Source organism: Lathyrus oleraceus, chromosome 5, assembly GCF_024323335.1.
Source record: "Lathyrus oleraceus cultivar Zhongwan6 chromosome 5, CAAS_Psat_ZW6_1.0, whole genome shotgun sequence".
NCBI classification, from domain to species: domain Eukaryota; kingdom Viridiplantae; phylum Streptophyta; class Magnoliopsida; order Fabales; family Fabaceae; genus Lathyrus; species Lathyrus oleraceus.
Window position 1 is genome coordinate 331,455,400 of NC_066583.1, and position 16,075 is coordinate 331,471,474.

At 36.9% G+C, this 16,075-nt stretch overlaps 1 protein-coding gene across 2 annotated transcripts; it reads left to right on the top strand.

The window, feature by feature from the left end:
* The first annotated feature begins 792 nt into the window (after positions 1-792).
* Positions 793-2,840, top strand: LOC127084427 (uncharacterized). Of its 2 annotated transcripts, none has more exons than XM_051024870.1 (2): positions 793-1,157; positions 1,962-2,380. In XM_051024870.1, exons 1-2 carry the CDS (start codon positions 845-847, stop codon positions 2,054-2,056), a joined length of 408 nt encoding a protein of 135 aa, XP_050880827.1. In that variant the 5' UTR covers positions 793-844; the 3' UTR covers positions 2,057-2,380. The 2 variants fall into 2 exon arrangements, with proteins under 2 accessions (XP_050880827.1, XP_050880828.1); XM_051024871.1 differs by lacking the exon at positions 1,962-2,380 and adding an exon at positions 2,598-2,840 and having other exon boundaries at positions 801-1,157.
* The last annotated feature ends 13,235 nt before the right edge of the window (positions 2,841-16,075 follow it).

A 16,075-nucleotide genomic window follows, 5' to 3' on the forward strand; every position in this document is an offset into this window, starting at 1 on the left:
TGGAGATCCACATCGTTAGAATTAATCCTATCAAGTGATCAAGTGACTTTTGATCACTTAAATGAATTGTGGGGTTATAATAACCAAAGGATTTAATTGATCAAAATTACTTTTGATCAATTTGAATCATAAGGTTTGAATTGGCTTGAAATCTATGACTAATCCTAATCTAAAGGTTAGAATTGAATTCACAAGCTATTCCATCAAGGATTGACTTAAACTGATTAAAAAATCTAAGTCAAAATTCCTAAGGGAGCATGCATTTGTTATATGACTAAAATAGCAAAACCAAACCCTTAAGGGAAAAAATGGTCATTTCATAAATATTGATAAACCTAATGGTCAAAATTTTAACCTAATATTTAGAAATTAACTAAATTCTAAAATTTTACCAAAATCTAATTACTCCTTAATTTCTAATTTGATTAAAACTATATTAAGATCTAATTAGAAAACTATACTAAAATCTAATTAAATCCTAAATCCTAATTAATCTAAATTTCTAAAGTTCTAAAATTCTAAATCTAGTTAACCCAAGATTCTAGTTAATTCCTAATATCCTAATTAATCTCTAAGTACCTAATCTAACCTAACATTCCAATCAAGAACTAATTAACAAAAAAAAGAAGAGAAAAAAGAGAAAAGAACATAAGTATAAAAAGATGAAATGTGGGCCTTGATGGAGGACCGAGGGTGTAGGCCCAACATGAGGAGTACAGATAGGGAATCTATGTGGGCCTTAGGCCCAAACCCGGATCCAAGTATCACATACACACTGCTCAACATCAAGGTCAAAAGAGAGTAGGAAACGCGCTTATTTAGAAAAGCCATTATCGTGAATGAAATGGAAGAATTCTTGAACCAAAAACGCTTATGCACAAGTCGGAGCAGCTACGTGTTTCACCACCAATCGTCGCTTTTGCGTTCACGTATTCACAACAACGTCGCATTTTGCAGCAGAGCTTCACGTTCATCGACAACTTCGTCTTATTCAAATCACAACGTACAAAATGAAGAAACACGGCTCCACCTCAATGATTCACGACTCAAAATCCTCAACAATACTCGATTCGATTTACTTGTGCACGCGCGAAAACAAGGAAAAACAGAATTGAAATCAAGAAACTCACCGAATTTGAAGCTTCGATTACAAACAGGTATGAATTCCCTTTCTCTGCTCGATTTTCGATTGCTTCCTCTTCTTCACCGGTTCGATTTCCGATTGCTTGTTGCGATATTTTCCTGTGTTGCATTGAGTGTGTATGAGATGTATGTGAATTGTTGCGTGAGAATCAGTGAGAGAGAAAGAGAGTACTCTGAGTCTTGGCGAGTTGAATCGAGATTGTGAAAAATGAATCTCTGAGTCAATGAATCGTGAGATCAATCCCTATTGAGGTGAAGGATGAATGATACTTATAGCTAATGGATTTAATAGAGATCAAACTCTGTTAAATTGTGATAGCTTGAAACGGTTGGAAATTAGCTCTGTTAATTGGCTCTGTTAGAAGTTAGTTGGAAAACTGATTTGTTAGTTTCACTAAACTTTCTGTTAAAATGGATTTACTTCCAGCTGTTATGAATGAGTGATAGTTAGTGTAGAGTGCAAGCTATATTGGAATTGTTAGTAATTGGAACCCTGTTATGAATGTGGGCACCATTATTTTGTGGGCGAATGCTAGTAATCGGTTAGACTTGTTAGTTGATGCTATGTCAGTATACGGAAGTTAGGTTATTATTAATGGCTCTTATATGTAAATGTTGATGAGGGAATGATGCTTAACAAAATGCAGGTCTGCAAGTGTAATTGATTAAGAGTCAATTCACTATATGTAATGAAATACTGAGCCAAGTTATTTAGTTTAGAAACGGAAGTCAGTGCCATTTTATGGAATGTATGCAACATGTTGTTATGATGCTTGAAATGAGTCTTGTATGAATTCTATTGGGCTGGTTTTATGCAGGTCTTGGTAGTTCAAACATGGGTAGTGCAAGCATGACATTTCGTAGACATTTGGACATGGAGACAAAATGGTCAAGATTTGAAGTTGTTTTCTAAAATGTGAAATCATTTTTCTACTTGAATTGTTAACTTGTATGAAGAGTTGGAATGTTTTATGGATTGGTTGCTTGCACTTGGAAGTCTTTGGAAATGGGAAGGTGAATAGGTCATGGCCATTGGTGAATGCTTGGAATGTATTGAATTTGGAATGGTGCAGTTGAAATGAACCTTGTGAATTGATTGTATGGAATTAAATGTAAAATGTATGGAAATTGAATGAATTGATGTAATTTGAATGATGTATTATGATTATGTGAATATTGATGTATGGTTGAAGTGGTTGTGTTCTATTGTTTGATCAATGAATTGCCTTCCACATGAGATGCTAGTTTGATGTATGATATGCTAGAAATTGTTTTGTGGTTTTGACAATGGTTTATGTTGGAATGGTTGGAATGTACGGTAGGAATTCTTGAAATATGGTGTGTTGTTCATAGAATGATAGTGTGATATGCTTTTAGTCATAGTTTGAAATGCTTGGTTAGGCATGCTTGAAATGCATATGCTTGGAATGACATATTGGTTTAATTTTTTTAAGGTAGGAAGAGGATGAATGAACCAATGTAAGGATGACTCTTTCTTGAAGAAACAAAGGACTTAAGGTTTAGGGGATGTAGAAATGGTGAGTTGACTTTGGTTAGGGTTTAGGGGATGTAGAAATGGTGAGTTGACTTTGGTCAACTGGTTGACCAAAAAGTCAACTCATGTAAAATATATGTAATTTCTTTGTAATTTTCAATGAACATGTATGGACAATGTAACAAATGACCTTTATGAATGAAATGTACTTTTTAGTCAAAAATGTTCCTATACATGAAACAACTTTAAATTCAAATGAAAACCATCTTGAAATCAATGCCTTAGATAAATTCTAGAACAAATTTGAATGAGTGAATGACATGGATGCTAGTGGACCAATGTAATGCCTTGACCGAGTGTTCAAAGAAATTGAATCAATGGAACTAGCTCACTTGTATGAGTCTTGACACATCAATATAACATGAGATCATGACTTGTCAATGCCCTAGGAGAATCAAGAAAAACCATGAATGGAATGTGGATGAAATGAGACTTGGAAAAAATGGGCCACGAGAGATGAATGTCAATGAAATGCAATCCATGATTTAAGGTTTTAGCTAGGTCAAAGATCTAAGTGCCAAGCAATAACCAAGAGTTTGAAACCAAGCAATAATCAACACCAGTAGTGTACCCATGCCATGAACCACAACTAGGGTTTTGGTGCATCCCCAATCCAAAGTTAACCAACATGGAACTCGTGTACCAACTATCCCTGATTAGGGTTTCAAACACAACACAGAGCTCCACCAGCTACACCTCAGATCATGGGCCCACAATTAGGGTTTAGAAGTCAATGTCAGATACCCACAAAGTCAAACACAAGATCCCTTAAGATCAAGAATTAGGGTTGGGTGTACAGATGAATGTCATGGCATAGACCTCAGGAGTTAAGGTCCCAAAGAATCAAGCAATTAGGGTTTCGACCCACATGATGAGCAATACCATAATCTTCAGGCCAAAACCCTAATTTTTGATTAGCCAAAAATCTTGAATCTATGATACTTGTTAGCAAATGTTAATCATGAATGAATGATGCACATGAATGAAATATGAATGAGCCTCAAGTCATAAGTCAGATGAAAAACACAAAGGGGTGGGGGATTTTGGGGTACAACACATACTTACAAACATTTGGCACATCAAATGGGTCGAATTGCTTGATTCTTTGGTGTTCCTCAAGCGCCTATTCAGCCAATCCCTCAAGTCCAAGCAGTTAGGGTAATTTAAAACCCAATAGTTGCAAACAATGAAGGTCTCCCTAATAATCAAGGGCAACAACAGATTATTCCCTAACTAGTCGAATAACCCTTGCCCAAGGTAGTCAAAGTAGACATAGGTCAGAATGGCCAAGAGTTTATATTGGTCAATATAATTCAGAATGCCGACCAAGTGATTAGGATAGTCCAACAAAATAATTTTGGGAAAAAAAATAACATAGCCAATGTCATCAAGGAGATCTTGGCCCAAAATGGCCTTAATATGGGTCTTCAGAGACCAAGCGTTGTTTTTACCTTGTTTGAGTATGTGTTGCAGACTGAACTCCCAAAGGGTTGGAAAATTAAGTGTCCTTGTAGGTGATACTAATGATTCCACAGTTGGGCATATTTCTTGATATTAGTCAGAGGCAGAAGATTTGGCCAATAATGAAAATTTGAAGATGAAATACTTCCCTAATTCTCTAACCAAAAATGCTTTCACATGGTTCACGACCCTCCATCCAAACTCCATATGTAATTGGAATCAACTATGAAAATTATGTTCTTGAGGAAACAAATGTTGGACACAATGTTGGAACAACTGGTCCAACTTGTTAAACTTGTACGACAACAACAACAATACAATGTGGAAATCAATAAAATAACATAAGAGATTAGTAAGCAAGATCATATAAAGTCGGCTTGTCCAAAACTCTCCAAGAAAGGTGGCTTTAAAAGTACAAAGGAGACTAAGAATAAAAAGGCCTACATTGCATGGGATGATAATGAGATAAGTTCTTCATCCGATTCGGAAAGTGACGAATGTGAAAATCTAGCATTGATGGCTTTACACTATTCCGATGATGAAAATGGTGAGGTTAGTAGTGGATTTTTCATTTGTGATAATGATGCACGAGGTGCTATAGATGAACTTCTCAATGAATGCAAAACATTGTAAAAGACTTTGTCAAATCAAAATAAACAAATTTCATCTCTTGAAGAAAAGATTGAAAATATGGAAAAAGATTTTGAAGTAGAAAAACAAAATGTTCTTAATGAACAAAAACAGAATTTTGTTTGCAAGAATTGTGAATCTCTTTCCTTCCAAATAGTTCAACTAAAAAGAGTCCTAGAAAGATATGAGAAAGGACAAGTTGGATTGGAGGATGTTCTTAGCCGCCAAAAAGCTTCTAATAACAAAGAAGGACTTGGTTATTCTAAGTTTGATAAACCAAGTTCTAGCAAAACTATTTTTATAAAGGCGGGTGAACAACCTATCAAGGAAAAAGTGAACAAAGTTCCTAATGTTCATCATAATCATAAAATGAAAAAATGTCCGAAAGAAATCATATGTTTCAAGATATAAAAGTAACTTTATTCCTACTTGCTTTTATTGTGGGTTGTTGGCCATACACCTAACACTTGCTATGTTAGATATTTTAGTGTGGAAAATGGGTATTATGTATGGGTAAAGAAAGGTACTAACTCTGAAGGACCCAAAGTCGTTTGGGTACCTAACAAAACCTATTTTTTTGTAGGTTTGCTTGAAGACCACTACCAACCTTTAGTATCTTAATAGTGGGTGCTCCAAGCATATGACGGGAGATATTAACAAATTTTCAAATCTAGCATTAAAGGCCAAGGGTTATGTCATTTATGGAGATAACAACAAAAGAAGAATACTTGGCATATGTAAAGTTGGTTCACCACCGTTCACTTGTATTGAAGGTGTTCTTTATGTTGAAGGACTGAAACACAATCTTCTAAGTATTATCCAACTTTGTGATAAAGGATTCAAAATCAAGTTCACCAAGGATGGATGCTTGATTGAAGATGAAGTCACACATGAGGTAAAACTTAAAGGTAAAAGAACTAATAATATTTTTATAATTTCCCTTGATGATTTGTCTTTAAAGGTAAAGTGTCTCATGGTGAACAACAATGACTCATGGAATTGGCATAAAAGAGTTACTCACATTCATATGGAACATCTAAACAAACTACTTAAACATGATCTTGTCATTGGATTGCCTAAGGTAAAATTTGTCAAGGATAATCTATGTGATGCTTGTCAAAAGGGAAATCAAACCAAATAAACTTTCAAACCTAAGAATGTGGTGTCCACTTCAAGGCCACTACAATTGTTGCACATGGATTTATTTGGTCCATCAAGAACAAAAAGCTTCGGAGGTAATGTATATGCTTTAGTTATTGTTGATGATTTCTCTAGATTTTCTTAGACATTCTTTTTAGTACATAAAAGTGATGCATTCAAGGAATTCAAGAAATATGCAAAGCAAATTCAAAATGAGAAGTCACTCAAAATTGCCTCCATAAGAAGCAATCACGGTGGAGAATTCCAAAATGCTCATTTTGATGAATTTTGAGAAGAACAAGGAATCTCTCATAATTTTTCAGCACCAAGGACTCCTCAACAAAATGGAGTGGTGGAAAGAAAGAATCGATCTTTAATAGAACTTGCAAGAACAATGCTTAGTGACTCAAATCTACCAAAATATTTTTGGGCGGCTGCGCTTAGTGCGGTATGTTACGTAAGTAATCGGGTGATTATAAGACATATCCTAAAGAAGACTCCTTATGAACTCTTCAACGGAAGGAAACCAAACATTGCTTATTTTCACATATTTGGATGCAAATTCTTTGTCCTCAACAATGACAAAGACAATCTAGGTAAGTTCGACGAGAAGTCTGATGAAGGTATATTTCTTGGCTATTCTCTTACTAGTAAAGCATATAGAATTTATAACAAAATAACTTTAACTATTGAAGGATCTATGCATGTTTCCTTTGATGAAACTAACCCCTCTAAGGAGGATAATGTTGTTTTATATGATGATGATGATGATGAAATAATAGAAGTTCCTAAGGAAGATACATCAAATGTCAACGATGATAATCAAGAAGAACAAATTCAACAAGAATCAAATAACAATGATCTACCTAAAGAATGGAGAACACATCGGGATCATCCCATTGATAAAGTCATTGGTGATATTAGTCAAGGTGTTGCAACAAGATTAAAACTCAATGATGCATGCTTAAATATGGCGTTTATCTCACAAATTGAACCTTCCAAAGTTGATGAAGCCTTAGAAGATGACTAATGGATACTTGCAATGCAAGAAGATTTAAACCAATTCGAAAGGAATCAAGTTTGGGAACTTTCTCCTAGGCCAAATAGAAAACACATCATAGGTACCGAATGGGTGTTTAAAAATAAGCTTGATGAAAATGGAATAATTGTTCGAAACAAAGCAAGCTTGGTGGCTCAAGGTTACAATCAAGAAGAAGGAATTGACTTCGAAGAAACTTTTGCTTCGGTTGCAAAGTTAGAAGCTATTCGCTTATTACTTGCTTATGCATGTTCATTAAACTTTTAGTTATTCCAAATGTATATCAAGAGCGCTTTATGGAATGGCTATATTAATGAAGAAGTCTATGTCAAACAACCCCCGGGCTTTGAAGACTTCAAGAAACCGTCATATGTTTTTAAATTGAAGAAAGCTCTTTATGGCTTAAAATAAGCACCAAGGGCATGGTATGATCATCTTAGAAACTTTCTTTGTGAAAAGGGTTTTGAAAAGGGTAAAGTTCACAAGACTTTGCTTGTTAAGAAAATAAAAGATATCACTTTATTAGTTCAAGTCTATGTCGACGACATCATTTTTGGTTCAACAAACAAAGAACTCTGTGAAGAATTTTCATTGATGATGCAAGGAGAATTCGAAATGTCCATGATGGGTAAAATGAACTATTTTTTTGGATTACAAATTAAGCAATTAAAGAATGGCATCTTCATAAACCAATCCAAATATTGTAAGGAATTATTAAAAAAAATGACATGGATCATTGCAAAGCTATGTCTACTCCAATGAGATCCGAAACTTATGTTGATCAAGATGAATCCAATGTGGAAATATATATTACAAAGTATCAAGGTATGATCAGTTAATTATTATATTTGACGGTAAACTGTCCTAACATAATGTTTAATGTGTGTCTTTGTGCTCGATTTCAAGTGAATCCTAAGGAATCACATATCACCGCCGTAAAGAGAATCGTGAAGTATCTCAAGGGAACTACCAATGTCGGCTTATGGTATCCAAAAGGTAGTATATGTGATTTGGTTGGATTTTCTAACTCGGATTATGCAGGTTGCAAAACTGATCCCAAAAGTGCAAGTGATACTTTTCACATTCTAGGAAATGCACTAGTATCATGGTCCTGCAAGAAACAAGTGTGTGTTGCACTTAGCACGACCGAAGCAGAATACATTATGGCAGGAAGTTGTTGCTGATCAGTCTTGTAGATGTTTTGATTGGCTGCATTTTGTGTTAAAACAGTTACTGTACTTAGATGTCTTGACTGATGTCATGACATGCCTAAGTAGTATGCTGCAGGATTAGCTAATACAGGATTTACTGAATGTCAAACTGGATGTTATGACATTCATCCCTGACAGCAGATACTGAATTATAGATTAATCAGTTTTTCTATTGTAGTTCAATATTTAGTCCAGGCTAATTTTCTGTTCTGTTATGACAGTCATTCATGACAGCATTCTCTGAATGTCAAACTGAATGTTATGACATTCATTCCTGACAGGCCAGTTAGTTTTTCTGTTATTTATCTCAGGCTGATTTTCAGGAAACTAACAGCAGGCTGATTTTCTGTTCTGTTATGACAGTCATTCAATACAGGACTTACTGAATGTCAAACTGGATGTTATGACATTCATCCCTGACAGCAGATACTGAACTATAGGCTAGTTGGTTTTTCTGTAATGGTTCAGTATTTATTTCAGGCTGTTTTTCAGGAGAATAACAGACCTAGCACATAGCCTATTGTCTGGATGTCAAACTGAATGTTATGACATTCATTCCTGACAGCAGATACTGACTTATAGGCAAGTTAGTTTATCTGGTATAGTCCAGTATTTATTACAGCTCAGTATTTCTTTCAGACTGGTTTTCAGGAGAATAACAGAGTTAGCATATGGCCTATGTTCTGGACGTCAAACTGAATGTTGTGACATTCATTCCTGACAGCATATGCTAAAGTGTAGGCTAGTTAGTTTTTCTGTTTCAGTATTTATCTCAGGCTGTTTTTCAGGAATCTAACAGCTATGCTAAAATCCAAGAAATTAACAGAAGAGCTAAATTCAAGAGCCCTAACAAATAGCCTATTTGTTAGCACCCTAATATGTGGGAATTAGGTTAACTTGCCTAACCTTAATTTTAGGAAATACAAGTACAAGGCCCAAATCCAGTTGGGTGTTTAGGTTATAAATAACAGATTGTAACCTAGGTTTTGCAAGCCTCAAACAATGTAAAAACTAGGGGTGTGTGTGAGGTAAACCTCCCAACCTGTGGGAAGGTTACCATGTGTTTCTCAGTGCTCAAAGCTGAGATTATTTGTAACTCAAAGCCTGTAGGTAAGAGTTGTTATGATCTTGAACGAAGCTGTGAAGCAAGTTCAAGTTGTTTAGCATTACATTGTATTTGTAGTGATAGGAATGGAAACTGGAGGTTTCTATCTAGGAGTTCCTAGGTATAGATTGCATTGGGTAGGGATTAAGTGAAGAGTTGTAAACGGGGGAGTTTAACTCTGAATTAATACTGCTGATAGTGGATCTTCTTCCTAGCTTGGTATACCCCCAGAGTAGGTGATGTTGCACCGAACTGGGTTAACAATTACTTGTGTTTTTACCTTCTGCACGGTATAATTCTGTCTGTTATAAAATAAGGTCAACCTGTAATGCTGTAACAGGTGATGTTCAAATCAATGTTGAGACATCATGTTGATAACTGTGCAGGCTCACACAAAAGTAAGTGCTATGTTTGATTTCTACTGTGTCTTTGTACTAGATGGACGAAACTGAGTGTTCTTCCATTCTATGGTGATATAGTAGCAGATGTCGTGACATCTGTGAATGTGTGCATATCAGTACTGGGTTTTAATTTGTATAACTGTCTTGCTGTATTAGTAACAATGTTGCATCAGATGTCATTACTTGGAGTAGAACATCTGAACTCTGACTACACCAGAATTTCAATTAGTATCAGAGCAGGCATCCTGTTCTGTTTCTGGATGAGATCCATGGGTGATACTTTCTGGTATCTTGCAAGGAGTTATGTTAGTACTGATGTTGGATCTTGTGGAAGGTTCTGTGATTTCCCTGAATGGTCCCTTGAAGTAGGTGGATGGACTATTCATGGAAGGAACTGTGTGTACCTGTCTCTAGAGGTTGGCAATTGGCCTTTGTGTGGGACAGTTATGCTAGTATTGAATCATATTCAAACTTGGTATGGTCTTGGGGGCTGATCTGGTGAAGTGTGTGTTCATAGGTTGAGTTGTATTATGATTTCCACTGCATAATACCTGGAAAAACTCAAACTCTGATGTAGTTTCCCCTCATATGGATGAAAGGCTGCTGTATTCAAGATTGCATCATAATCTACTAAAGATGTCAAAGATACTTGAGTCTCCTCAAGTCCACTCATCGTGACGTTCTCACTTCAGGATGGTACGAATCACCTGATCACTGATTCTTTTACTCTCTTGGGCAGTGTATATGAAGACCTTGAAGACTTTCAAGGTGGGTTTGTTCCAAGGAGGTGGAACTAATGTTCTATGTGATGTGAGAACATGTTGTTCAACAAGTATGCAGCTACTGGTTGAAGAGCAAATGTTTTTAGGTGTCAAACAAAGGGATACTTATGTTTGGAACCTACTTCTGACTTGGAAGCGGAGACATCTGCGTGTGCTAAGTTGACAAGGGTAGGGTCAACTGTGGGTATGCTCAAGAAGGTCACTTTTAGACGTCTGATCTCTAGAAGTGGAGCTGGTTGAGATGTGACATTGTGTTGTTTCCTGTTGTGTGTCTTATTCCTGTAGATTGATCAGGGTTGGATAGTTGTTCCCTGAAGTACTATGCTGTGTTGGAAGACAAGTCCCCTGGATGTTAGAAGTCAATAATGGGGTAACCTGATTGCTATTTCATTTAAGAGGATTGGGACCATGAATCTTGTTATTCAAGCACCACGCTCAGAAGTGTCAGTTCTTCCAAGGAGTGAGAATATGAAGATTCAGAGGTTAGTTGAGGTAGTATGCTCTGGAAATGCATATCTACTATTGACTGATGTTGTTTTTTCACTAGTACTTATGGTCAGCTGGAGTCTGATTGGTGTGGTTGGAGTATGTATAGGTATAACTCATAGAGTTAGTTGCCACTGGTAGGGATGGTGTATGTCATGTTGAGACATTTGTGTACAATGCCTGGATATTGGTGTGGAGTTTCCATGATTGTTAATTTGAGAGGGAGTTTTGGTTAACCTCTTCACGTTTGGTCAGCCTAGGGTCTGGTTGGCTGCTGACCTGTGTCACATGGGTTCTGGTTGTTGTGTGACACATTTGCAAGGAAGGATTCATCTCTCGCATTCCTAAGGGTGAATCTAATATGGAAAGATTCTCAAAACGGTCGAGGTGCTTGCAAGCAGAAGATGTTGACACAAGAAGAGTATTCTCAAAGTATTCTTATGGTGGAAGTATCTGAAAGGATAATTGGGAAATGATTTATGATCAATGTCTACTTGTGCCAAGTACAAGTATTTAATTGATTATCCTTGGAGCTCAAGATAACTGATGTTCTTAAAGATGTTGGAACATCTCTTCTTCAAGACCCTGTGCAGAATCACAGGAAGGATAATACATTGGTTTATGATCTATCACTTTGGTGGCAGCAAAAGCATATGATCTCTGAAAAGGTTTCCTGGCAAGAAACATGTTCAGCCTTAGTGTGTACAAGAAGAAGAAGACATCATAGTCTTGATGGTGGTTACTTGGATCAATTTACTTTTGATCGAGGTAAGGAAGTGCATTGGCTAATGCACACTATGGAGTTAAGAACAAGTGGTTGCATTCTTGACATCATGGAAACAACCTTGCTTTAGGAAGTGGAACCCTTGGTATAGCAGAAGGGTTAGTTTCTAACTGGTCCTTCTGAAGACTCATGCATCAGAGTGTCTGATGTCTTTGGAGAAGAAGCAGGGATTCATCAAGGTGTGAGCTTGGATGACTTAACTGCAAACCTGCGGGATGGAGGTTGTTTACTCAAACTTGGTTCCATAATCAAGTCTATGAGAGCGTTGAACTCTTGTTCTGTGTAGGGAGGAAATTCTTTCAAGTGGCAGAAGAAGGAGCTAAATTCAACAGCTAGATGTTAAAACACAATGTTGTGACATTTGGTTCAACATCAGAATCTTAGTTGGTGAAGTGGCACATCAACTTAAGATAGAAGGGCCTACAGAGTTGTAGATTGGGTACTTCAAAAAGATCGTTCTCATTGCAGTTCTTTGGAGTTGCTGGATGGAGAGGATGTTACATGTTCATGTCTTAGAGAATCTAAGTTTTGTTTAACTTGTAGCTTGAAGTTCAAGTCTCACTTGGACGGTCAGAATATCTTTGGGAGAAGTCTGATAAATGTGGAGAGGTCAAAAAGTGGCATTTGACTTTTTCATATGAGGATTCATGAAGGAGGTAATCAACCAGTGGCATTTGGTCTATCTCAGAAGTGAGTTCGAAGAATCAAGATAATCAACATATGGCAGCTGATTATTCTTGAGGAAAGTCTGAGACAAATTACTTTTGAGCAGAAAAGTAGTAAGTTGAAGACAAAAGGAGGTGTTTTCTATTCATCTCTTGGAGCTTATGGTAGGAGTTCTGAGCTATCTATGGAAGATTATCTCTTGTAATGGGATGAGAATGTATATGTCCCAATTTGTGTCTGGTTTCTTTTGGATCAAGCTGGTGACTCAGTGATATCTGAAGATTATCAGATGGTGTTCTTTGTTATGTTGTGAAGGATGTCCTAACTTAGGTTAGAACATTTTGTGAAGTGGTTTTCTGTTCTGGTTAGAAGAGAGATTGACACAGAGTGTGGATGTGTTTAGCCAAGAGGGTTGAACAGAGGGTGTGCTCTTGAAGACATAAAGATGTGTCTTATGTTTTCCATTCATCAAGTGGTCTGGGTTCTCTTTGAATCAGGAAGTATGTGCAGGTCCAACTTTGGGGTGTTGGATATGTTCATGTGTGATCTCCAAGTTTCAAGAGGAGAGTTGGTTGTTCATGACAGGGGGAGTTCTGTCTTTAAGCTGCAAGTAATCATCAAGCTTGTGGTCTATGAGTTCTCAGATAACAAGGTATGGCACCTTGTTAGTTATTGGGATGATGTGGTGTGTGTCAAGGCTGAGTGAGCAGAAGAATGTCTGGCCGGATGTCATGACATTGCCTTGGACAATATTGTTATTTCCTTCTGAAACTTACAGTCATAAGGAAATATGGATGTGGTGTGTCTCATTATGATATATTAGAATGAGCCTGTGTGTTACAGTTGTGTGGTACAGGTGCTAAAGTTACTGTTATTTGATGTATGCACAGATTTAGGGGGAGGAGGAGTACCCTTGTGCATTTGTGTGTCTTACTAGTTGCATCCTTAACTAGCAATTCTGTTTTTGTTGCATAGATTTAGGGGGAGGAAAAGTACCCTTGTGCATGTGTGTATTACTAGTAACCAGAAAGCTAGTAATTGTGTTGCTTCTGTTGCTGTTTAAACTACTGTTATGTTGTTTAACTGCTGATAGTTTACCTTGTGAACAAAAAGGAAAGATATATGTTTCAGCCAAAATTTGCCAAAGGGGGAGCAATTTTGGTAAAACAAAGAGTGTTCACAAGATGTTATGTGTGATGTCTTAACATAAGATATCCTATGTACCTGCTGGAGTTAAAAATCATGTTCATGCAGTATTTGTTTCAGAATGTCATACACAAGGTCATGGCATCTGATATGATTGTACCTGCTGGAAGTTATAAAAGGAATTATGGAATTATGTAGGAATTTTCCAGGATGTCAGACCCGATGTCATGACACCCTATACACAGAACATTCAGTGTGAATGTATGGTGTTGTGTGATTGCACAATTAATGGCAATCTGTGTTTGATTGAAGATCTGATTTGTGGATGAAATTCGTCACTCTAAAGCTGTGAAGCAAGAGTGTGTGTCTACTTGATCAAAGCTGTGAAGCAAGATCAAGTGGGTGTAGTCTTGATCAAAGCTGTAAAGCAAGATCAAGAGTGTGTATTCTTGATTGAAACTGTGAAGTAAAATCAAGTGTGTGTTTCTGAAATTTGCTTGTAATTTTATTTTTGTTGGTCTGTAAGATTAAGTGTTGCTTTGGCAACATTTTTGACAAAAAGGGGGAGTAACAAATGTACCCCAGGACAACAGATTTCATTGAAGGTCCTCTAAACAAGAGGTTATGGTGTTGTGTGCATTCTACTTGTGATGCTGCTGTGTGAAGTTTATCTTCGGTGTGTGATTAGTGTATCGGCTAACTTGATTCTCTGCTTGGATGTGTGCTTTCCGCTGCTGTGAACTCTGTTGTGATGCCAAGGTGTTTTAGCCAAAAATTTGCCAAAGGGGGAGTTTGTGGATGTTTTGATTGGCTGCATTTTGTGTTAAAACAGTTACTGTACTTAGATGTCTTAACTGATGTCATGACATGCCTAAGTAGTATGCTGCAGGATTAGCTAATACAGGATTTACTGAATGTCAAACTGGATGTTATGACATTCATCCCTGACAGCAGATACTGAATTATAGATTAATCAGTTTTTTTGTTGTAGTTCAATATTTAGTTCAGGCTGATTTTCTGTTCTGTTATGACAGTCATTCATGACAGCATTCTCTGAATGTCAAACTGAATGTTATGACATTCATTCCTGACAGGCCAGTTAGTTTTTCTGTTATTTATCTCAGGCTGATTTTCAGGAAACTAACAGCAGGCTGATTTTCTGTTCTGTTATGACAGTCATTCAATACAGGACTTACTGAATGTCAAACTGGATGTTATGACATTCATCCCTGACAGCAGATATTGAACTATAGGCTAGTTGGTTTTTCTGTTATGGTTCAGTATTTATTTCAGGCTGTTTTTCAGGAGAATAACAGACCTAGCACACAGCCTATTGTCTGGATGTCAAACTGAATGTTATGACATTCATTCCTGACAGCAGATACTGACTTATAGGCCAGTTAGTTTATCTGGTATAGTCCAGTATTTATTACAGCTCAGTATTTATTTCAGACTGGTTTTCAGGAGAATAACAGAGTTAGCATATGGCCTATGTTCTGGACGTCAAACTGAATGTTGTGACATTCATTCCTGACAGTGTAACACCCCAAATAAAGTAAAAGAATTATTTAATTAAGTTGATAATATTATTTTATTAATTTAATTAAATAAAATGGAATTATTGGATTATTTTTATTATTATTAATTGGAATAATAATTATTGGAAAATATATAAGTTGGGATAAGAGAAAGATTCTCATTTTGGAACAGAAGAGTTTCACGTGAAGTTGGAAAGAGCTGTAGAGCGAAGGTCGAAGAACGGAAAAGCTGAAGCTTGGAGAGTGCTCAGAACTTCCTTCAATCCAAAGAGGTAAGGGGTCTGAACCTTATTAAACGATAATATGCGAGCAATTCCATGATATATGTTAGATTGTTGATAAATTTGGGGATTTTAGGGAGATTGGGAAAATTGGGGTTTTTGGATGGAATCTGTCCGATCTGTGAGTTTTGTAGAGTTATACGCCTTATAATCAAAGTATGTTGTGTATATATGACTGTTGAATGTCGAGATTTGGTTGGTTGCCGGGGAGTGTGAATCGTAGCGAGTGGAGGAGCAAAGCTGCGCTGGTTTTCGTAGCAGAGGAGTTCTGTTCGCGCGCGTTCGCGGCGCGAAGCTCAGTTCGCGGCGCGAACTGAGCAGAATCCAGAGGGGTTCTGTAACGCGTTATTCGCGACGCGATCCTTCGTTCGCGGCGCGTCCTGAAGTAATTGAGAAGTTCGCGGCGCGAACCTAGGTTGGCGGCGCGAACTGGGAAATACAGAAGCTGATGTTGGTGAGTTCTGAGTACGTTGAGTTGCGAGACTCTTAGTAAGTCGCTGTAATTGTATTATAAACAATTAATAGTGATTATATGATTGTGTATGAAGTGTTGATGATGATGAGATGTTGAATTTACATGTTTAATTATAAATGTGTTATGTAATGATGTGAAATCGATGAAATATTGTTGTTGTTTTGTTGAGTTGTATGTCATGCGATTAATGATGATGATAACATGACTATATGATGTTGTTGTTGCTATGTTG